The 24,359-nt window shown below is 46.1% G+C and overlaps 1 protein-coding gene across 2 annotated transcripts in view; it reads left to right on the top strand.

Moving 5' to 3' along the window:
• ASPSCR1 (ASPSCR1 tether for SLC2A4, UBX domain containing) overlaps positions 1-24,359 on the top strand; it is an 82,357-nt gene that overhangs the window by 42,917 nt on the left and 15,081 nt on the right. For both annotated transcript variants that reach the window (XM_067547125.1, XM_067547124.1), the window contains exons 8-12: positions 5,501-5,640; positions 9,331-9,412; positions 11,300-11,366; positions 13,773-13,835; positions 14,182-14,234. In XM_067547125.1, the coding sequence (XP_067403226.1) occupies positions 5,501-5,640; positions 9,331-9,412; positions 11,300-11,366; positions 13,773-13,835; positions 14,182-14,234 (405 nt within the window). The remainder of the gene's footprint in view (positions 1-5,500; positions 5,641-9,330; positions 9,413-11,299; positions 11,367-13,772; positions 13,836-14,181; positions 14,235-24,359) is intronic.

Raw genomic sequence — 24,359 nt, 5'->3', positions numbered from 1 at the left:
GAAAAACAGGGCAGTTTTGTTGGCGGGGGTGGGTATGCGTGAGAGATTGCAATGTATACACCAGTACTGTTTTGTTGAAAAAAGCTGACTTTGGTTGACAAAACAGTCCAATGTAGACCAGGCCTAACTGGAGATAGAAGCTTCCTGGTGTCAGCCAACGACTGTTATTGAAGATTGTTTTCCTTTGCCATGACTTCCTGTTCAGAGAAATCTGGACCAAACTGAGAGTGGAGGTGGGAAAAGAACAGCAGGATTGGGTATACATGGTGGGATTAGGATGGAGCTGACAGTCTCCTCTTTATGAGCAGCCTTAGCTTGTTGCCCTGTGAGCCCCTTCATTGCCTGTCAGAACACAGCTGCTTCTGGCTCTGAGAAGCTAAGGGGTATGAGTCTTCTGGGGAGACTTCATCCATAGCAGGTGCTCTTAGAACACAGGCTTTTGGACCTCCTAAAGAGGACTTGTTTATGGCGTCCCCTTGTTGGTTGACCCTGCTGACAAGGGGGGTTGGGAGGTGGCTCTCAGACTCTGCTTATACTTAAGGTGATTAGTTACCCATTGAGATAATTCCTGGCCCAAACCTAAGATAGGAGCAGCTGGATTGGGAAAGGCCCATGGAATATTGGGAATGAATGTCAATGGGACAAGAAGCAGCAAATGGCAACTGCTCTCCATTGGGTAAAGCAGAGACTGGGTGAAGTGACAGAAACCGGTTGGCCCCTCCAACCCAAGATACTGTTTGTGTGGGTGGATAGTGATGAGGATGGGAGGAAGCACAGATGATCCCACTGATAGTAAGCTACTTAGCTGAAGAGGTATTATTTAGTAGCAGTCTCTCTTCAGGCTGTATCATCTCTTGCAAAATGGCCACCTCAGTGGCAGTCCTGTGTGTGCAAGATGTGCTGCTCTCACGTTTCTCTCATTGGAACCTGTAGTGCAACTGTATAGATTAGATGGCAGGAGCTCTGCAAGGGTAGAGGCTCCTGCCTCCCTACGAATCCATCCACTGCAATTCTCTCTAAAGCTGAGAGCTGTCTGTCTCCTATTGGGGTCTGGCTTAAAGGTCAAGTGGGTGGGAATTCTTGTTCTGTTGGCATGTTTTTTTGCAGCCCCCTTGGACACGTTGGAATTTCTTACCTGTAGCATGAGTTGAATATTCTATAGAGAGAAATGTTACACTATTTCAGTCACTAACTCAGTGGCTTGTCTCTGTTTGTGTGTTAGGAATTTTTCAGATATTCAGCATTCAGTGCTGTCAAAAAGAATTATAAAGGTTAGGGTGGGAATATTTCATATCACTGCAGATGCATAACTTGCAGATGGACTAGTGGTGTGGCAGGTATTGAGGCAGTGTTCGAACAGATGGGCACAGAGATAAGAGAATTTACCACTTGGAAGATACAGGTTTTGTTGCATAACGTATCTGTAATTCTGACTAACTGACCGAGAATGACATTGGGGAAGAAGGACCTTAGCCTCCTACTGCCTGAATGGAGGTGTCTGGAATCCAGTGCCTGTGTGACACTTACAGCAGACTGTAGCCCAAAGCAACTAAACACAAAACAGGAAAGAGGATGAGCAGGGGGGGCAAGAATGTAGTTGCCTTCCTATGAAGTGGAGTATCTCTATAGATGCATGTTACACTTATGCTGTATGATATCTATTGGCTGAAGGCTTTAATCTACAAAATCCTAAATGGTTTGGGTCCTGCCTATCTCTCTCCTTGTGGGATTCTGCCAACATTTGTGATTAGGTGCTTGACTTAGCCTCAGTTACATTAAATGAGGGACTGCTGGCAAGGTGTTCTCAATGAGGTACCCTTCAGCGCATGTTGCAGGGCCCATATGTTCCCCCCAAAGTTTTCCCGGGGGGTGGGGGGGTACAGAGCTATTTGACAAGGCTGTAAGTGTGCTTGGAGTTGATCGTTGCAGTGAAATCAAATCTAACTAATCTAATCTGTTTGGGAGGATGGCAGTGTTCTGTTCATGGGGAGCCCAGAGTGAGGCAGGAGAGGTAGCATCCTCTGCCTGGTTTGAAGGAGACCTGTGCTGTTATCTGACTCCAAACAGCTAGCACTGGAAGACTGATGTGCAGGAAGCTCTTTCCAAGAGGGCAGCTCGGGAGCATGCCTTGTGCTCCCAGTCCAGGAAATGCTGCAGCTCTGGACACTCCTCTTCCCCCAACTCAGGGAAGCTGCAATCAGGTTCCTTCGCCCTTTAGTTAGAGCTGACTCTGCTTCACTTTCTAAAAGTAACCAAGGTCCCACCCACGCAACCTTGCTCTTTTAATTTCTCAAATTACCCTTTTGTGCCCACAAATAGAGCAAACCTTGCCTTGTAATTTGCGTTGTCTCTACAACTGATAGAGATTCTTTCTTTTCCCAGGGGGCCATTGCATGGGGGAAGGGAGAATGGCTGGGACAGGAGGCAAGGGAGGTCATGTACAGGAGTGTCTGGTGGAGGTTGGCTGGGGGTTATATGGGTCTGTCTGTCAGAGAGAGGAGGGCCACGAGGTTTACATAAATAGGAATATCCTAAATCCTCATGTCTTGAGCCATGTCAGGCAGACAGCTGGCTGTCAAAGGCTCCTAGTTCCAAAGCTGCACATTACCCATAGACTCATAGACTTTAAGGTCAGAAGGACGATTATGATCACATAGTCTGACCTCCCGCACAATGCAGGCCACAGAACCTCACCCACCCACTCCTGTAATAGACCCCTAATCTATGACTAAGTTATTGAAGTCCTCAAATAATGGCTTAAGGACTTCAAGGTACAGAGAATCTACCAGGAAGTGACCTGTGCCCCAGGCTGCAGAGGAAGGCAAAGTGTGTGTTCTCCCACTGACCTGCATCGCATCTCTGGGGCTTGCAGCTCTTTCTCCTCTTCTGTTTCATGCAAATTCTCATCTACCTGAGAATGTCTGGGTTTTAAAAGTTAGAATTGTTCCAAAACTGAATAATCTGGTTGGCTGGTGCACATCACATCTCTGGGTCCTGGAGCGGTACAAATCCACATGCTGGCGGTGCCTTTACTTGGGGCACAGGGAGAAAATGGCCATCACCTACTTAGTCATAAAGTGGAAAGGATCAGGGATGTTGGTTCCACTTCAGAGGTGGTGAAAGGTGCTTCACTTTTCAGCCCAATGTCTGCCTGCCTCCCTCATTTCCTAGGGTCACAGAAGCCAAGGGTTCAAGGAGATGAGCACAGTCAACTCTGACTTCGCGATGAGGATGGAGTAGAGTGGTTCTGAGCTTTGTCTAAGAGGAGGTTATTCAGTGAGAGCAGTTTCAGTGGAGTGGAAGGGGTGGAAACTGGATTGGAAAGGATCTAAAGTGGAATTGGAGGAGTGGAATTCCAGACAGTGATTGTAAACAGCATGTTCAGTGAATTTAGAGATGAAAGGGAGAGGGAAGATGGGGCAGTAGTTGGAGAGGCAAATGGGTTGAAGGGTGTTTATTTTATAAAGATGGGGAGATTAGAGCATGTTTATAGTGTGAGGGGAAAGAATCAGAGGAGAGCGAGAGTAAAGGAGGGGATGAGAATGGGCATGAGAAAATGTTTTGGGATGGGGTCATTGGGGCAAATGGAGAAATTAGTGGAGGTAGCAGTGGAGAAACTTGCATCTCTGATGGGAGAAGGAGCAGAGAGTTGGGGGAGGGGAGGGGAGGGGATCTCTGTCTGATTTTGTGAATTTTCTCTTGGCGATCCTGTGCAGAGGGAGAAGTGGAGGAAGGAAGAGGAGAGGGTTTGAGGAATGAGTCAGAGGTGTTAAAAAGGCGGTTGGAATTGCAGGTATAGGATTCAGTTAAATTGGGAAAATAGAGTTCTTTAGCAGATAGCAGAACTGCAGGAAGAGAGAACAAATGTATAGTGGAGGAAGTCAGCCCGGTCATGTGATTTCTACCAAAGATGCTCCACAGTGAGAGCAGGAGGAGAGAAAGCAGATATTGGGGGTGAACCAGAGTTTGGGGAAAGCAGGGCAGAAGGAGAGTGAAGCATGAGGAAAATCAGCAACCATTTCAGTGGAAGAAAGGGTCAAAAGCAGATGAGATGTCGTCATTGCTGCTGGACTGGATGTCACAGCAAGACCTATTGACTGTATGTGTGTGTGGGGGGAGGGGCGGGGATGGGGGGTGATGCTGAAAGAGACCTGATGATGTTCGGAAAGGGGGAATTCAGCACCAGAGAGATCAGTGCTTGGTGAAGACCAAATCAAGTGAATGGCCTTTTTGGTGAGTTGGAGAGTTGAACCAGGGTTGTGGGTTGAATGATCAGATGAGGGCATGGACATGAGCAGCTAAGGGGTCAGATGGTCATCATGGAAGCAGAAGTCACTGAGGATTGATGTATGAGGTTGAGGAGAGGAAGAGAGAGCGCCAGCAGCCAAAATCAGAGTGAGAAGCTACTGGGAAGGAGTTGGATGGCTAGTAGATGATGGCAATATTGAGGAAAAGGAGATAAGTCAGATGCAGTGCAGCTCAAAAGAGGAGAACAAGGGAAGAGGAAAATGGGAGGGGCTGGAAGTGGCAGGAATGTAAGAGAAGCCCAATGCTCCTATGCCAGTCTGATCCAGAGAGAAGGAAAGGCCTCCCTAAAAGAGGGCTGCTGCAAAGGCTGTGTCAGATGAAGGGACCCAGGTCTCTGTGAGGGCCAGGAGCTGCAAGGAGCAAGATGTGAAAAGGTGGGCTGTGATCTTTTCAGGTATGGACTGGGTGTTCCAGAGACAGCAAGAGGAAGGAGGGAGAGGGGAACGAGGGATGGCTCCGAGGTTCGGAATGGTGGCAGGTGGGGATGGAGGGAGGGCCAGGGCCAGGGCGAGGGCAAATATCAGCAGAGGTGACCAGGAGGAAGCAGAGGGGAGGATGTGGATGTGGGTTCTGGAAACGGGGGGAGATCAGGACGGAGACAGGAAGAGAACAGCTAGAGCTGATGTGAACTGTAGATTGGTGAAGGTAACAAAAAATGGGAAATGGAGCCCGGGAGGGGAAGAGGAAGACAGGCTGTGATGCAGAAGAGGGGTGTGATGAGAACCATGGGGGGAGGGACAAAATTACCTCCCCCCACCCCCCAAAAAAAGTTTGAAAAATGCAGTGAAGGTATGGGGGCGGGGGGTAATACCAGAATAGGCATGGCTTCCAGGTGCTTGTAGCCTTTGTAGCAGGACATCTGCCAGGTAGCTAGCATTGCCCCGAGGAGCGGGGGAGAAGACAGCTGTGCTCTATCACTGGGAAGATCTGGGTGTGTGGACAAACACTTGGACAGGAGCAGCTCCCTGGTGCTTATAGCAGGGGAATGGTTAGCTGGAGCTGCAGTACAATGTCAGGTCTTTGTATTATGTACGTGAAGAGATTCCTTCAGCCAGGTCTCTCCTAGGTGAGAGATGCATCATGTGAATGGACCTTACTTTGCAAATGCTGAGCCTGATTCTTTGTGCTATGCTTTGGCTTTAGCTGGGGCATAGCATTCAAGTCTAACCTGCGCTCCCTCTCTGCTCTGCAGCTTTTGGAGCGAGAGCCAGTCGTGTGCCATCCAGACCTGCAAGACCCACTGTCTGCTGGCCCACAGGACCTTCCTGATGAGTTCTTTGAAGTCACAGTGGACGATGTGCGAAAACGCTTGGCCCAGCTGCAGAGTGAGAGGCAAGTTTTCTTTTTATTAGCAGTTGAAGTTCCTCCATCTCTAGCTTCTCTCGCTCTTGTCACTCTGAACATACTGCACTGGTGCTTTATAGATTGTGCTGGCTTCTTGGGAAAAGGATTTGGTCTGATCTGTGGTTTGGGCTCTGTGTGCCTAGGCATCCTAGCACTCTAGTGTTATAAAATACTCTCCTGTCCTTTGTGGTTTGAGAGATCTCAGGTTTTAATCTTGTTGCTAATCACTTGGTCTAAACAGGGTGTTTGGCACCTGTCCAGGACAGAACATGTGATGTGTTTTGATGCTATGGCAATGGTTCGCAAACTTGTGGCCTCTGTGTCCCCCGCACCTTCCTGTAGCTGGGGAGCGGGTGCCACGTCTGGGTGCTGTGGCAAGCCAGGGGCCAAGCTCTTCAACCACTGGGGAGTGGTGTTGGGACTGCTGGGGTCTGGGCCTGGAGCAGAGCTCTGGGCAGAGTGGGACTGGGCGATAGTCCCTCCCCTGTCCTCACTGGGGTGAGCTTGGGCCTGGCTGTCCCGTCTGTCCGTCCCCCGAACGTTCCTCTGTGCCACCCTAAGGGGGCGTGCCCCACAGATTGAAGAGCTCTGTGCTATGATGATGAGCATCATAGAAAAATCTAAGGTAGATAAACTGACTGGAAGGCGCACAGTGCCCACATTGGGAAATGATTTAAAATTATTTCATGTCTTGTCATACCTATTAAGTACATTTCAGCCAGTTACCCCAAAGCTACTTGATTCCCTGCCCTTCCCCTCCAAAAAAAAAAAAAAAGTAGCTGCCTGCTTTTAAGATGGATGTGCATTCCTATGCTGGGGGTCCTATGATAATGAGAGCTGAAACAACATTTCATCCTGCCCTAGTGCATGTGCTCTAATCTGACATTACATTGATTGCTAGTAACTAAACAAGCGTGCAAGTTCCAACTTGTCCCTACATTTGTTTGTCTCATATGGACACAGGGCCTGATCCAGCTCCCATTAAAGTCAGTGAAATGACTCCCATGGACTTCAGTGGGAGTCGGATTCAGCCCACAGCCAATAAGCAAATCCCTATAATTTTGATGATGGAATTGCTGCCTTCTGTTACCAGCTGAAATAAATCAATCTCGAGAGGTGACAGAAAGTAAAAATCAATCTATAAACCCCCAGCTAGGATGTGATGGACCCCAGAGCTCCATACCTAGGGCATATCCAAAGGGAAGGAAGGAATATGGAACTGATTACAGATACAGGGGATTACAGTCCCTGAACAGATTCTTTTAACAGTTGGGGACTTGTGTAGGAAAATTTCTGAACTCATAATCCTATTTTGTAACAAATATTCAGTTAATGTAAACCCTCTGCCTCCCTGGTGAATGAATGCTCTGAGTTCAGTGTTAAGTGAGTCATAATCTTCCTTTAAATCATTCCTCTGATGATATGGAGCACCCCATGTAACATCATAGTTAGGGTTGACCAGGGCCTTCTGCTTAGAACTGCTTTTTCAAAGCGCTTTAAAATCTGCATGCATATTCAGATTGGCCTGAAAATTGGCATGCCACTTGGGGAATGTCTACACAGCCCACAGAATTGAGCTTCCCAACCTGGCTTAACAGACTTGGGCTAGAGGGGCTCACTCTAGCACACTAAAATAGATGTGTAGACAGCGCTTTGAAGTTGCGGCTTGGGAGGGGGGTGGGTTTGAACCTGAGCTTCAACTTTGAAATACTGTCTACACAGTTATTTTCAGAATGCTAGCGTGAGCCCTGCTAACCTAAGTCTGGGCTGGGAGGCTTGATTCAGGGCTCTGTAGACATACCCTTGAGGGCCCTAGTTAGAGGTGCAAATTTGGGATCATTTGGTCAAGGGATTCCTGGAAGACAGAAGGTCTCAGAAAAGACCTTCTTTTAAAATTTGCTGATTCTTAGAACCCTTTTTTGGCCAACAGTTAGAATAAAAAAAAGACGAGCTACATGAAACTGACATCAGTAGATTTCCCCAGATCTCAGCTAATAAATACCACCAACAGTAAGCTGCCAATGCAATAATTCAAAAGATATTAGAATTTCACTCTGGTTTCATAAAGTGGTGCACCAGGCTGATAAGAACCAGAAGTCTGTTAAGCATGTCAGGTTCAAGTTCTTTCTTCAGAAATGTTGTAAATTTTATAGGTACGTTCAGATTTGCTTGAATTTCAAGCCAGGCAGTTGAGGGCTCTGGGGTACAGTTTGTGAGGAAATTTGGGGTCATTTTTATTTGGGGGTATGCCTGAGATTCAGCACCACCCAGAATGAGCTGTTGTTTTTCAAAACATTCCAGAGTGCATAAGCATAGGCAGCTTGTCTTTGCAAATGGCTTTGTGGTGCAAACTTGGGAACGTTTTGGTCAAGAGGATCGTGAGGCAAAGTCCCCCTTCCTGCTCAGATGTCTTACTTTTAATTAATATAGTGCTCTAAAATGCACATGCAGAACCTGACCAGCCTCAAAATTGCTTTGTCAGTAGAGGAACCAGGGTAGAGATAATGGTGCAAATCTGAGGTTATTTGGTCAGGTTGTTCCCAAGATGCAGCCCCATGCCTGAATCCAGGCTGTAACTGGGGTAGGGAGCCGAAAATGAACATGCTTGTTGCATGACATGGGCACATAATTCTGAGACCGGGGGGTAGCTGAGATTGGGGAAATAGCATTCAGCTCATCTCAGAGCTCAGGCAGTGGCTCAATTTGGGCTCCGCAAGAAAGAGCTCAGTGAATGAGAAATGTGAGCAACCTGTCCACCAACTCAGCTGGTGGTTTAGACTGTGCTGCTGATCTGCAACCTCAATGACTCTGAATTCCAATCTCCTGCCTCATTTTTATATTTATAGTTTATACACCTGAGCTCTTATGGGTCCAGCCTAAAATTGTGGCTAGTTATCCACATAAAGTAAGTTATCACTTACTGTCCCCGAGTTCATTTAGTGTCAGACATGCTTCTGATGTGCCCTGATAGGCACCCTTTACTTCCTAGTGATGCCTCCAGTTGGTACCTGAAAAGTGCCCTTGAAGATTCCCCACAGCACTTTGTTCCACCTATAGTTGCTCCTGAATCGTGCCTCCTCACTTTCTCAAAAACCAAGAGACATTCATGTGTAAACAGTGTTGATAATGAGGAGGTAAGATTGCAGGAGCTCAGCACTACTGTGTGCCTCTTGTGGCCTTTCAGAATGGGTGAGTTTAATTCCCAGAACTCAACTGTTGGCAAGCTAGGAAATGCAATTACCCCTTCCTAACCAAATGTGCCATTTTCTCTGTACCCTGCATTCCTATTCATACAGTCGAATAGACCCTCACTGTGCTCTGTGCAGCACCTTTGGTCTGGGAAATACTTGCTGTTGGTTGGCATAGATAAGTTACTGTGATGTCCTTGAGGGCAGAGATCAAAGGGGGCAGAGTTCACATTGCATAGCTGTTGTATGGGAAGTGTTGCCTTAGGTTTGCATTTCCTGGTTGGACATCTTAAGTTCTGGGAGCTAAACTGCTTGGGGAGGGCAGGATGAGCATAGGGTAGGTTTGACTGCCTCCAGTCTTAATTCTGTGTTAACTCAGATTTTGTGTGTGATAATGTGATCCTGCTGTTGACCTGTTTTGGCTTTTCATCTTAATGTAAATGTATCTTAGTGGTAGAACTGACAGATTGTCTCCTTCCCACCTTTTTAGGAAACGCCTGGAAGAAGCTCCCTTGATGACAAAATCTCTGAGAGAAGCTCAGATGAAGGAGAAGTTAGAGCGTTACCCAAAGGTAGCCTTTGCTCCATCTCCCTTTCTGGCTGAGTGTAAGTTTAGTGGTCAAATAGCTTCAGGGCCTAAACTGTGACCATGAGGATCCCAAGCGCTTATAGCTGTTCTTAGGGGAGCGTTTCTAAGTGTCTGATACTGCTTACATCTGCAGTGAAATACATGTGAAATCATCTGGCCTATGATGGCTCTGTTGAGTGGCAGAGAGAATAACTAATTTTATTTGTTACAAAATTACTCAAGATAGTTAAGTCCAAAGCTGACTGCAAAGAGTTACAAAGGGATCTCACAAAATTGGCTGACTGGCCAACAAAATGGCAGATGAAATTCATTGTTAAATGCAAAGCACTGCACATTGGAAAACATAATCCCAAATAGACATATAAAATGATGGGCTCCGAATTAGCTGTTACCAATCAAGAAAGAGATCTTGAAGTCATTGTGGACAGTTCTTTGAAAACATCTGCTCAATGTGCAGCTCCAGTGAAAAGAGCTACCAGAGTGTTAGGAACCATTAGGAAGGGGATAGATGATAAGATGGAAAATATCATAATGCCACTATGAAATCCTGGTACACTCACATCTTGAATACTGTGTACAGATTTGGTCACTCCATTTAAAAAAAGATATGTTATAACTGGAAAAAGTACAGAGAAGAGCAACAAAAATTATTAGGGGTATGGAAGATCTTCCATGTGGGGAGTGTTTAAAAAGACTAGGATTGTTCAACTTGGAAAAAAGACGACGAAAGGGGGATATGATAGAGGTCTATACAATCATGACTGGTGTGGAGAAAGTGAATAAGGACACTATTTATCCCTTCATATAACACAAGAACCAGGGGTAACCCAGTGATATTAATAGGCAGCAGGTTTAAAACAAAGGAATGACGACTTCATACAACACACAGTCAGCCTCTGGAACCTGTTGCCAGGGCATGTTGTGAAGGCCAAATGTATAAATAGGTTTAAAAAAAAAATTAAGCTATGTCTACACTACAGCTTATGTCAGCATAACCTATGTTGCTCAGGGGGGTTAATATACCACTCCCCTGAGAAACATCAGTGAGAGCGATATGTTGGTGTGAGAGCTTCTCCTGCTGACATGGCTACTGCTGTTCACAGAGGTTGTTTTATTATGCCAACGGGAGAGCTCTCTCCCATTGGCACAGAATGTCTTCACCAGATGCACTGCAGCTGTGACACTGCAGGTATAGACAAGCCCTTAGATAAGTTCCTGGAGGATAGATCCATCAATGGCTATTAGCCAAGATGGTCAAGGATGCAACCTTATGCGCTGCGTGTACCTAGACTTCTGACTGCCAGATACTGGGACTGGATGATGGGCTGGATCATTCAATAATTGCCCTGATCTGTTCTTCCCCTCCGAAGCACCTGGCATTGGCCACTGTCAGAAGACAGGATACTGGGCTAGATGGACCATTGGTCTGACCCAGTATGGCTGTTCTTATGTTCTTTATTTATTTTTACAATGGCTTGGAATCATCAAGTGGTGCACCTAGCAGCCTGTGTGACCATGTGAGCTTCCCTCTGCTCTCCATATCCTCTCCCTACACTTCTATCTGCTGACTGTTACACTCCTATAACATCTTGTTCCAAATTCCAAGATATTTGGGGCAGGGGCTTTCACTTCCTGTGTATATGTGAGGTCCTCATCCCGTTTGGGTTCTCAAGGTGCCACCACAATACAAATCATAGTTGACATTCTTGTGTTGGGTGCAGCCTCTCGGAGAAGAGTCAATCCTTTGTGAGCCTCTTGTGAGACAGAGATAATCTGGCCTCTAGCTGAGCCCTGACTTTACCTTATTTGAATGGGACCCTTATTCTTTGAGAGTGAAGGTTTCTGCTGATGCAGCTTTATGTTTGACTAGGTTGTGCTGAGAGTCCAGTTCCCAGACCGTCATGTTCTGCAAGGGTTCTTTCGCCCCAATGAAACAGGTAAGGGCATGTCTGCTTATGTCTCACTGGTGTCACCTAGTCTGCAGTGCCACTTCCTTTGCTGAAGTACTACAGGAGTGGGTCCTGGGCATCTCTGCCACTGCTGGGCAGAGTGACGGTGCTCTGCAGCAGCTGTGACATCTCCACCCACCGGAGTGGGCATTCTTTCAAAAGAAGTTAGTGTAGTTTGTTCACAGTGCTTCAGGGAGCTGAGTAAAGAGAGTCTTAGAGACATGCACCTTACCCAAACACTGCAAAGAGAGAACTTGTTTCCAGGGCTGCTTGATGGGGCCTATGCCAGGCCACTTGGTGCCACATTATTCATGGCCAGAAAAGGTGTGGTGTCCTAACTGAGGTCACACTGTTCTTGCAGTATTACATCGTATTGTCCCATTAGAGTTGAGACTTGTTCCAGCCAGAGTGTGAGAGAGAAGGCTTGATTCAGCTAGTGTTTCTAAAGTTACCAAAGACCAAAACAAAAAAGCAGGTGTCCTCCAGCTCAGTCAGAATAGTGGGGAGGTTAGAGCTTCCTGCGGCTCTCAAGTCACAAAAGGGAATGTTCAGGGCATGCGCCCAATTGCTCTCCTTGTTACTAATTTAGATTCTTCACCTTTCGGGGGATTCTGGTGCCCACTGCCTATTAGACTACTTGATGTTCCTGCAGGCAACATCTGTTGTCTCATTAAGCCTGAGAACTGGTGACTAGAGCCTCAGGTGGCTCTTCCCCTCTGCAAATGGAGACTTCCTGGCTACCTGGTGCAAGATTTTAAAGCTTCTGTTTGTCAGGTGTGGTGTGGACTTTATCCACCCTGTTCTCAGGGTGTTGGGGGTGGGGTGGGTGGAAGAGCTAATAACAGAAGTGTTAACTTGGTAACGAGTCGATAACACATAGTAGAGCCAAAGGAATAAGTAAAGGTTCCCAAGAGCCCCAATTTAGTTGCAGCTGCAACTTCAGTCGTTTGTGTAGCTAGTGATGCTTCCTTTAGATGGGAGCAACTGGGGTCTGTAAACTCAGGAGATGTGATTACTTAGTGGTCCAGCAAGGGCATCCAGTCTCAAGCATCCAGCTGCTCAGCAGTTACCTCTCTTGGGTAGAAACCAACTTCATTCCCTTCTGACCAGGGTATGTCCTGGCTGACCAGTTCCCTGCCTTCACTGTGTTACTGCCAGCAAAGACAGTCTGCCTAAACAGATGAGTGATTGCTACAGACATAAGTTATCACACAGTTTTCTAGACTAGATTACTTTTGTCTTAAGGTAAAAAGTGTTACATAGAAAAAATATTAGAAACAATAAAAGAACCAACACACATACTCATCCCAACTCTAGCATGGGCTCTGGCCAGGACAGTCTTTCAATACCCCACCCTAGGGGTTTCCTTGTGGTTACAAGTGCCTCACAGCTTTAGCTCAGAACAAGCATCCTCATGATAAATTGATACAAATCAGGGGTCTTTGATCTGGAGTTTCCAGGAGGAGGTAATTAGTAAACAATGGATCTCTCTTCCCAAAGCATATCTTCAAAAGGTTGGCTTTCGAGAGAGAATTGCACTCCTTTCACCTCAAAGTATTTCCTAGGAAATCCACTTCACACATATTGATCCAAAAAGACCTTTGAACTTCCACATACCTTCCAGAGATTGCATTAATCTTGTTTTCCTCCTAATGAAGTTCCACAGAATCTCTCAGTTGTACATAAACACTTGCATTTCTAATATAATGTACCCCAAAGGTAATAACCCTACTTCAATTAAGTTTAATAAAGTTAATTCCGGATATTGTCAGTCTGTCTCAGATGTGATTGGCGCACAGAGCGTGTCTCCTGAGTGACTCTGGAGGTGTCTGTCTGGGAAGATTCTTTGTGAGCTTTTGGCAGTAATTGTAAGGCTCATTGATTCCTTTTAGAGATACCGGGCCTCCCCTCCATCCCATTAGCCAAAAGGGAGGGCCAAAGAGGTACAGTGGATGGAGGAATAGACAGGTAGTGCTCAGATACTAGGTGAGACCTAGGTAGAGTGCAGCTCTCCTTCAGGATTAGCTGTGTTGGGAAAACCAAGTGGTGTTTGTGGCCTAAAAGGAAAAATGAGGGGAGGGGGATTTTTGCTGGAGGCAAGAGCCGATGCACTGATTTACTCACTCTCTGCTCTGCTGAGACCCTGTGCTGCTGCCAAGGAAAGAGGGAGGCTGAGCCTGCTCCCTCATTCCAGAGAGAGTTATAATGGTGACAGCTGTGATATTCTTTCCAGAGAGAGGTACCTGAGATACAGAACCTATGTCATGCAGCGGGGAAATATTTGAGGAACAAGCTGTGTCCTTTGCCTAGCATATGGACTGTGTTGGGGGCTTATCTGAGATATAGATTTCGTCCCTCATCCTGCAAACCCTTCTCTTCTCCTTCACTTCACAGTTGGCATTTTGAGAGACTTTGTGAGAAGCCACCTTGCAGATCCAGAGCTGCCATTTTACTTGTGTAAGTCCAGTGGTTTCTTGTACCCACTTCTTCCCTTGCAGTGCCAACCTTGTACAAAGCCTGGGGGAGGACCATCTCCCCTCCATCCTTTGGAGTGATGCCCTGATAGTTGGCCCAGGTAGGACTGTCTCCCCTGTGCATGGCTCAGGAGTGCAAAGAGATGTAACCTATTCACCCCAGACTAATTTTTATAGCCATACTGTACTCTTGCCTGGACTGGTGGTGCAGCATATGTGGACAGTGAGGGTGTCTCTCTCCCTTGAGGGAAAACAATCCTCCCCCAAACCATCTTTTCATTGTTTTGGTTGACATGCTTTCCTGACTGTAACTTGTTCTTTAACTTCAGTTATTGCACCTCCCAGAACCATCTTGAGTAATGAGAATGAAACCCTCTTCCAGGTAAGTACTACTTCTTTCTGTCTGACTAGCTCCCTTTCCTGCCCTATACCAGGCACTGTCACTAGTTTTAAAGGGAGGCTGGAAATATTATAACCTCTGTAGATTTGTGCTCAGCTATGGCTAATGGATTCAGCTTTTCAGAGCATAAACTCTTCACGAGAGGGGTCCCCTGTGTGTAGCAAGATACATTGTCTGGTTAAAGGGAAGGGGCTTCACGTTGTTGTATGTAGTTTCTATAGTCGGGGGGAGGGGGGGGCAGGATCCTTGCCCTAAAAAGATTCTAGATAATCTTCCTTTGAAGAATTGCAAGTTACTGGGCTAGCTAGACTTGTAGTCTGACCCATTGTGACGGAGGGTGAGATGCTGGACTAGACAGACCATTGTTCTTATCTGTCACTATGGGAGGTGGAATGCCAGACTTACAGGGACTAATGGTCTGACACTGAAGGTAGGTTGTTTTGGCTTAATGTTGCTTTCAGAGCTTGGGAAGGTTGATTTAGGTGGACCTGAGTGGTGCTGAGGATTCACTTTCCATACTGTGAATTTTCCAACAGGCTGGAATTTAGCTTTTCCTGGAGACTTTTGCAATTGCTGGGTAACGTGGTCTAACTGAAATCTCTGTCCAGAGCCTCCCAGCTGTGGAGTTCAGATCTACTTGAGAGACACTGGGTGAAATGGCTCTATCAGTGACTTTGCTGGCAACTTCACTATGTGTAGACTGGGCTTCCCTTCAGGACTGGAGTGTGGTCATTTGTATAGTGATATGCCTAAGATCATTTGTAAGGTGAGGAATCAGGCAGAGTGCAATGGGAGATTTTGCTTCCAGTGTGTGTATGAGAGCGTCTTTCTGGCGACATGTTGCGTTAGGAAGGGATTAGAGCTCCTCTGAAGTTGTTTATAATGGAGTTTTCCAAATTCCATGCCTTCCTGGCCAGGCCATGTGGGAGATACAAGTGCAGCTGTTGTCAGGCTATTGAATAGCACCTGCGTTCACACCCAAAGCCTGACCCCTTCCTGATGCCTGGAGCCTGCTGAGTTCCCTTTTCCAAAAGCTACAGTTAGCCCTGAAGATGGTGCTTCTACATGATTTGTGAATAGCTGAGCTCCTCTCCTTTGCTGAAGATCCCCATGTGACACACCCCAAATAAGGAATGTTGCAAGTGTGCTCACTTTCCTAAGTCTCCTGGTACTCATCACAGCCCTGGCTGTTGAGTGGTTCAGGAATTGTGCTGGACCCAGTTACACTGCTTAAGTGTTTCTGTGTTGCTCTCTCCACCTGAGTCTGGCCTTTGCCTGAATGTGCTGGTGTGCCTGGCAGCCCACTCCGACGCAGAAAAGGGACAATCAGTGTGTGTGAGACATACAATGTTGCCTTGGTGGAAAACAGCCAGCCCACTGTTTCTCTTCAAAGCCACTTAAGACATTTTAATTAATAACAGAAATGCCAATGGAAAGCTCTTCATGCCTTTGAACTAGGAGTTTTTCCCACTCATTGTGAAGGAAACGCCTCCCAGCGTCCCCGGGTTTGTGCCATCTTGCCCACAGCTGCCACCCAACACGTTGTCTCAAATTTTCACACAGTTGTCATAATGGGAAATGGAAGAAAGTTTCTGTTTGGTTTCTTTTCCTGGAATTTCCCAGAGCTCCAAACTGTGATTCAATTTTCTAGTGACATGATTGGAGTAAATTCCTGAACACGGGAAGAATGGGAGATGATCTGCACTTGTGTGTGAGGGGAGAAGGAACACCTTTCCCTTCTGCTTTCTGAATCCCCTTTGTCCCTGCCCCCAGCAAACCCTTCTCAACCCTACCTGCCTCTCTAAGGGCTGGTCTACATTGGGAACTTACTTACAACAGCATAGCTCTATCTCTCAGCTACTACCTCTCGGGAAAGTGGATTACCTACGTCCTTCAGCATAAATAGTGTACACACTGAAGCACTACAGCAGTGCAGCTGCAGTGCTGTAGCATTTTCAGGACTTGCCTATGCAAGCGCTTGTGCTGGCAAAACTAAGTTGCTCAGGGGTGTGTTTTTTCACACCCCGAGCGACAGAAGTTTTGCTGGCATAAGTACTAGTGTAGACAAGGCCTCAGTGTAGACAAATCTGCTGGTGAATAGGTCACATTCTTCATCTACAACTTCTTCCTCCAGTTCCCATTTTGGCCTTCTCTTGCAGGATGAATGGTCTAGGGAAGGTAGAGCAGGAACTTTGTTTTTCCTAGTCTCACAACATGAGGCAAAAACAAAACTGAAAGGTGACACATCCATAAAAGCTGATTAAAAAAATAAACGCTTTTTTTTTTTTTTTTTTTTTTTTTTTTTTAACACTAAGTAGTAATCTGTGGAAATTGTTGCCACATGGCGTTGTTAAGGCTAAGAATTTAGCAAGATGCAAAGTGGGATTGGATGTTTATATGGATAACAGCAATATCCAGGGCTGTTATAACTGTTGCTAACTATTTGGAAAGAATATAAAATCTCATGCTTCAGGTTTTAAGCCAATCTTTCAGGGTTTCATGCACCTTCCTCTGAAGCATCTACTACTAGCCAGTGCTGGAGACAGGATGCTGGACTAGATGTACTATGGGACTGATCCAGTCTGGCAATTCCTATGTTCCTCTTTTAACCCAGCCACATTACAAACCTTGTTGGTACATACAAACCTTGTTGGTAATTCACTAATAACATAAACTGTAAAACATGGAATTTCATGCATGGCAAAGAAAGCAAGAATATAAACTGCTGTCTGTTGCGCGCGACTTGACTAGTGAGTGTTGTGGAGAAATATAATTCTTGGAATTTCCTGGCTTTTTAGTGCTTGATTTTTCAGCTTTTAGGTGTAATTTAACACAATTATTTTTGCATTTGATTTTCTTGATTTTAGGAGTGATGATGAGAAAAGTAGAGTATTTGGCCTCTTTAGTTCTGAAGCAGCTGCTGCTACCAGTGGAATTTGTTAGCTTATGGGCCCGACACCCTGTGTAGTAACTTACACCTGTGCAAAGTGGATGTATAGACTCTAAGGCCAGAAGGTATCATTGTGATCATCTGGTCTGATCTCCTCCTGTACAGCACAGGCCATAGAAATTCCCCAACATAATTCCTAGAGCAGATCTGTTAGAAAAACATCCAACCTTGATTTAGAAATTGTCAGTGATGGAGAATCCATCACCACTCTTGGTGTAAATTGTTCCAGTGGTTGGTTAATCTCACCATTAAAAATGTATGCCTTATTTCTAATCTGAATTTGTCTAGCTTCAAGTTCCAAACAATGGATCATGCTGTATGTTTCTCTGCTAGACTGAAGAGCCCATTGTTGTATATTGTTCCCCGTGTAGATGCCTATAGATCGAATCAAGTCACCTCTTGACCTTCTTTTTGTTAAGCTAAGTTGATTGAGCTCATTGAGCCTGTCACTAGAAGGAATGTTTTTTCTAATTCTTCATGTGTGCAGTGTTGTAGCCATGTCAGTCCTAGTGTATTAGATTGACAAGCTGAGTGTGGTAATACCCTTTATTAGATTAACGTCTGTTGGCGAGAGACAAGCTTTTGAGCTTACACAGAGCTCTTCCTCAGGTCTGGGAAACTTACTCAGGCCTGGTCTACTCTAGGAAAATAAGTTGACCAGCCACTGCTATAATTACGGTGGTGGCTGATGTACACACTGCTTTTCTTAGGTCGATGGAGTACATCCTTACTAGAAGCACTTCCACGAACCTAAGGTGTAGTGTGGGGAGCTGAGAGACCCCTCTCCCAGGCTCCCTGTGGGCGGTCGTGTTCCTCCTCCTCCCCCCCCCCCAGTTGCAACTCTCTGGTTCTGGTGCGCCTGCATGGTCCCAGCTGGGAGGCAGGTGGCAGCAGCCTGCATCTTGGGAAGCCCGGCAGCAGCTGCTTGCCTCTGGGGCTTACAGCTGGGAGCCAACCTCTCATGCTCCGGGCTCAGAGCCCCCACGTCCTGGGCTCGCAGCTGGTGGCAGCCTCCCGCACTCCAGGTCGTAGCCCGAGCTCAGCGGCTTGCCCGGTCCTGGCTCACAGTTGGGGGTGGGCTCCTGACTCCCACTGACTCTTCCATTTCACTGTTCTAGCAGAGCAGTGAAATGGACAAGTAATGAGAGCCCCTCCACTGCTCTAAGGGGACGCAGTGTCACTAACACTGTCGCCCTAGCTCTGCTGATAAAAGTCCTATGCCTCTCATCGAGGTGGTTTTATTTTATTGAAAAAACGGCAGTTTTGTCAACGGAGAGGTGACTAGTGTGTACACCAGCCCTGTTTTTGTCGACAAAAGGTGACTTTTGTCGACAAAACTCTCTAGTGTAGACCAGGCCTCAGTACATCTACGCTAGACGCGCTAAAGCGGCACAGCTGCATTGGTGCAGCGCTTCTGATGAAGATGATCTAAGCCTAAGTGAGAGAGCTCTCCTATAGCCTTAACTACTCCACCTCTCGTGGGAGGTGAGTAGCTGTGCTGGCGGGAGAAGCTCTCTTGCTGACATAGCATTATCTACACTGGCACATAGGTTGGTATAATTTACGTCGCTGAGGGGTGTGGATTATTCAAGGCAAATTGGCCTGTGAACACCCCTCCAGTCATAGGGAGGTAAGGGTGGGGAGGTGAAGGAAGCTGTAGGGGCTGTTAGTGAGTTATAGATCATTGTAAGAAGCCATGAATCCAGTGTCTCTATTCAGTCCATGATTTTTAGTGTCTCAGTCATTCTTGTGGCTCTTCTCTGAGCTCTCTCCAATTTATCAACATCTTTCTTGAATTGTGGGCACAGGATTCCAGCAGTGGTCACACCAGTGCCCAATACAGAGGTAAAATAACCTCTCTTCTCCTACTTGAGATTTCCCTGTTGGTGCTCTTTTCGTCACAGCATTGCACTGGAAGTACATGTTCAGCTGATTATCCACCATGACCCCCCAATCTTTTTCAGGGTGTAAAATACTAGCAACCAGAACTCAACACTAACTCGCACCAATGGGAGCACTTTGTACCCCCTCTGTACAGGTGTAAGTGAGGACTTACCATAGGTCGAAGGTAATGGAGAATCAAGCCTAGTGAGTACATGGACCAATAGAGATGCTGTGAACTCCTTAGTCTGGCAGGTCAACAAAGAAAATTTTGCCAGAATAGCAATATCAGTTTGGGGGTGATATTTTGGTGACATTTATATGCCAGCAAAAAACCCAGTGTAGTCAGTTTTACTGGCATAAAAGTGCTTTTGCCAGAATAATTTATTTTGTTCAGGGATCCAGTTATAAACTGTAGTAACAAAAGATTATTTTTGCTGTTATATACTGTGTTTACACTAGAAGGATTTGCCGGTAGAGCTATTGTGTCAAACTAGTTCTGGTGTGTAGACATGGCTTAAGCTGCTTGGTGTGTTTACAGGCTTCAGAACCTATTATTCTGAAGCCACATGATTTTACCAACTTTTTCTGCCTCAGCAGCTGAGTTTATTAACTCCTGGAATTAAATATCTACCCAGTTCCCTTCCACTGCAGTATGCATCCACTTTTATTTTTATCTATGATGGTGACGGCTTGTGTGGAAACACCAGGCAGTGGGCCATGGGTATGTAACTGTGCAGTTAACAGCTTCATGGAAATTCCTACTTCATGCATTTAGTGTGACATTTCCAAATGTTTATAATTGTTTTCTCCAAAATTTAGTAAGTCTTGCCTGGCTCATCAGAGTCAATTTGTAAAAACAAGTTGGGGCTAAGAGGAGGTCACAGGAATATTTTTACATTGAGGATTTTTAAAAAATAATTTAACTCCCGAACAACTGATGGAATTTTATCCAAACATTTAGCAAATTCTTCCTAGGAAGATTCCATCTTGAAATGTGAATGTTTCAGGGAGCGGAGAGAGGACTGAAAACAAGATTGAGACTGGTGACACTGCTAGAATGAAATGGAGGTGTTGGGCTGAGAAGAGGAGTGAGAGTTTTGGGAGGGTTGCCTGGAAGCGGGAGGAAGATTGGTTTGTTTGAAGGGAGAGAAATTAGTACAGACTTGGGGTGGGAGGCTTGAGGGGGAGAAGGCAAAGGAAGATGTAGCCTGAGGTGGGGTGCAGGGATTAAAGCAGTGGCACTCAGACTGAGGCTCCTGGAGCCGCAGGTGGCTCTTTAATGTGTCTCCTGCAGCTCTTTGCAGCACATATTAAAAGGCTGTGATTTAATTAGTAACCAATCAGGATGCTTTTACTATTTAAAAAAACAAAACAAAAAACCTTGGTCAGTCATTTTGCTGTGAGAATAATATATCGAGAGTAAATGAAACAATGAATTCACACCACTGTGGCTCTTTTGGGTAATGCTGATTGCTAATTTAGCTCCTGAACTACTGAGGTCTGAGTATCACTGGATTAAAGTGGGGGTGGAGGGAGAGGTGTGAGCAAGAGAGTTGGGGGGGGGGAGGGGAGGGAAGGGTAGGAGGCATAGCCCTGTAGTCCTCCTGTTTTAAAGTTATTTAAAGGGCTTTGGTGGCAGCAGAGTCGTGTTCTTCCCTCTGGCCCGGTGCTACTGAGACTGTGAGCTGGGGGAGGGGCACCTCAGCAACATGCATAAAAACTTTGATGCTGTTTATTGATAGCTGGGTGTAAAACAACCCCTTGTGAGAAGTAGGTTTGCAGAGAGGAGGGGCTGTTTGGTTTCAATGACCATGTCGTCTGTGTCTCAGGCCTGGGGCCCTCAACTCTGTCGTGTCATGGTCTAGTTGGGACTGGAATGAGTCCGTGTGTTTATAAAAAATTGTATTTGGAAGAAGCATCAAATGGGAAGGAGTGATTCCTGCTCCAAGTGCCTTCTACCCTTCCAATTCCCTGGACTGCCTGCTGGAGACCAGTGTTCTAACTTACTAGGCTGCTGCCTTGTCCCAATTTAGGTTGGCTGATTCTGGGTGACACTTTGCTCCTCGCTATCAACATAAATTGTCTTTCATCTGTAATTTTCGCCTTGAGTCAGCGGAGGCTCCATGCTGTAATGTCTTCTGCTTGGATAGACTTTCCCTGCCGCCGGAGATCTGAGTGCTTGGCAGGGGCTGAAGGGGGCTTTCTTCTCTGGAGAGAAATGGGTGCGGAAGCTGCTCTGGCTTTCATGTCCCTGGCAACTCTGTTATTGTTGGATGCCCTTTTTATGGGCTGCTGTTACTAATCAGGCTGCTTCGCCTAAGCCTCGGTGCTCTCAGTAAAATTACACCAGCTCAAAACAGGAGGAGAGGTTGTGTTTTTGTTATTGGACCTGTCTGGGCACCAGTGAAGTGCTGGAGAGGAGGATTCACTTACACTGTTCTCGGACTTGCTGTCATGCTCCAGCATTGTTTGCCGAGTAGTAAAATCCTGAGTCTGGGAGCAGGTTTGCTGCTGGGTGTTTGCTTCTGTAGAGATGGGGCTCAGAGGAGGTTTTGCATCCAACCCTCACTAGGTGGGACTTGGCTCCAGATGGATGTTTGTGGGGCCTTCCCCTCTGTTATCAGACAGGGCTTCCTTAGGAAGGAGGCTTCCTGTCCTCGACTCTGACCTGTATGTGGGGTTTGGAGGGGAGGCCTCTTGGCTAGAATCTGCTCCCACCCCCAAAACTAGGTGCCTGGATACAGGGGTTGTGAGGACAGGGATGCTCCTAGGGGGTTGGCGGGTTTCTGGATAGGATGGAGTAAGCTGCAGAGAGTCTCTGGCCCCAAGATTGGAGAAGTGGAGATCTCTACTTAGGGGACCTTGGAGCACTTTACCCAGCGTTTCCCAGGTATGAAAAATTGCCCCAGCAGGGAGACTGTGTCCTGGCAAAGTACAGTCTGTGAGCTAATAGAAGGTCCGAGAATGTAGAACTTCTCACTCCCTCCAGCTATGTGGGTAATGTTCATTAGGAACAGCTGGAGGCCCCAGCCTGACTTGCAGCCAGTGGGCCAAAGGGACAGTTTCCATGGTGGTTCTGTGATGGGGGAGGGGTGCCTTGCTTTAGTGAATAGAAATGTCCTTTATATTTGTCCCCCCTATCTTACAACCCCCAAAATGTACAGCCCTTGCTCCCAATGTTCTGTGTCCATGTCATTAGTAACAGGCACTTGGAGTGCTTTGATCCTAATGTGACTTGCTTGTATGTCCTTGAGACATTTCACTTAATTGGATGTTCCTTATGTTGTTTTAGAACCCAGCAAAGGTTAAACCAAATCTAAAAAATGTGATAATGTTGAGTTCCTAAATTAACACTTAAGGACATAGGGCTGGAAGTGACCTCCTGGATCATGGAGTCCAAGTCCCTGCTGTCACGGACAATCCCATCGTATAATCCCATTCATGAATTTAACAAGCTCCATTTTAAAACTTTTGGGTTGTTTGCCCCCTCTATTCCTACTGGGAGGCTGTTTCAGAACCTCACTCCTCTGATATTAGAAACCTTCTAATTTCCAGCCTAAACCTATTCACGGACAGTCTGTCCCCGTTTTGTTCTTGTGCCAACATTGCCCTTTAGCTTCAATAGCTCTTCTCTTTCCCTGGTGTTTACCCCATTGTATTTATAGAGAGCAATCAGTTCCTCTCTCAGCCGTCACTTTGCTAGGCTGAACAAGCCAAGCTCTTGAAGTCTCTCGTTGGTTAGATCAACTCTCCACTCTCCTGATCATCCTAGCAGCCATTCACTGGACTTCTTCTGGTTTGAATTCATCATTCTTGAACAGGGATGACCAAAATTGTACACGTATTCCAGATTTTACTGTCATATTTTGAGGTGCTCAGACCTGCTTATTTTCTCTCTCAAAAATCTCATCAGCACCAGCCAGCATCTCAAAGTAAACAGGGATTTTGCTTGGGACATTTGCTAGGCTCCATGTTTATTTCAGGAGTAACATAACTGTTAGCAAAAGCGAAGGTCCTTGGTAGGGAGAGTGCATTGAGATCTGGTTATAGAGCTTCAATTTGAGTCTTGCCATCCTTAGGGACTATTTATTTCTAAATATGAGATCATCCATTCAGCCTGCGATTAAGCTGTTCTGTAAATGTCAGTCTGTCGGCCTTTGGGTTTTTTCAGTTTTATTTGCCTTTCACTCTTGGAAACTTCCTTTACTAGATGGATGCTTCCCAGTCAGGGTCCTGAACTCTAGGGGGAGAGGAAATGGGACCCCAAGGGAGCAGGGACTGGTTTTGTGCTTGTTGGTTCATGCGCTAACCAGCTTCATATTTTTTGTGTCGTCTTGTCTTTCTAAAGCACCTTTTTCATAGTGTCTAAATTCTGTTGGTGGATTATAGAAAACAGGGATGAGGATGCAGAAGGGCAGTCAATCCACCAGCCTCCTTTTGGTTCAGTTTTGGGCTGCCAGTTTTTCTTCGTCTCCTGTTCTTTGAGAGAGACACTGGTACAGAGGGAAGTCTGACAGTGTGACCTGAAAATAGTGAGGATCTTCCTGATCAGCTTTGAGCGGGATTTCTAGAGCCTTGAGTCAACTGTAAAGAAGGCTTTGTGTCTGGCACCCTCTGGTTTAAACGTGGTATGATGGACAAATACAGGTGTCTGTCTGGTCCCCATTACTGCAGTATTTGAGCACCTCACACTTGTATTATCCTCACAACATCCCTATGCAGCAGGGCATGGCTGTTATCCCCATCGTACAGATGCGGAACTGAAGAACAGAGAGACTAAGGGACTTGTCCAAAGTCACAAAGGATATCTGCAGCAGAGCAGGGACTTGAATCCAAATCCTGGACCAGCACCCTTGTCACTGGAGAATCTTTCCTTTACACCAAACTACCTCTGATTCTTATAAGAGGAAGTGGTTTCTGAGGTAGCGTTGGCCTATCCCATTGAGGGATTTGTAAATCAGAGCTAGAACCTTGAAGTGGATTTGGCATTGAATTGGGAGTCAGTGCAAGTGGTGGAGTACACTCTTATTGATGCTTCTTTCACCCACCAATGCTGATAGGGCTGTTGGAGTCTCAATCGATTATTACATTTGATATCCACAGAAAAGTGGGCAATCAAAACCAGGAAAACAAATGTCAGCTTTTTTGCCAAGAAGCCTGGCCTGTAGGAACGGCCTCTGAAGTGAATGTCCTGAAATGTGTGTGTGTTTACAGTATGGTGAGCGTGCAGATTGGCAACAACATGGAGGTTTTGGAACCCATAAAGACTTCAA

The sequence above is a fragment of the Emydura macquarii genome, unplaced genomic scaffold (genome assembly GCF_026122565.2).
Source record: "Emydura macquarii macquarii isolate MOO-44397 ecotype Brisbane River unplaced genomic scaffold, CSIRO-AGI_Emac_v2 contig_1230, whole genome shotgun sequence".
In the NCBI taxonomy this organism is placed as follows: Eukaryota; Metazoa; Chordata; order Testudines; family Chelidae; genus Emydura; species Emydura macquarii.
Note: the sequence above shows the minus strand (reverse complement) of the source record. Positions and strands in the feature narration are given on the sequence as shown.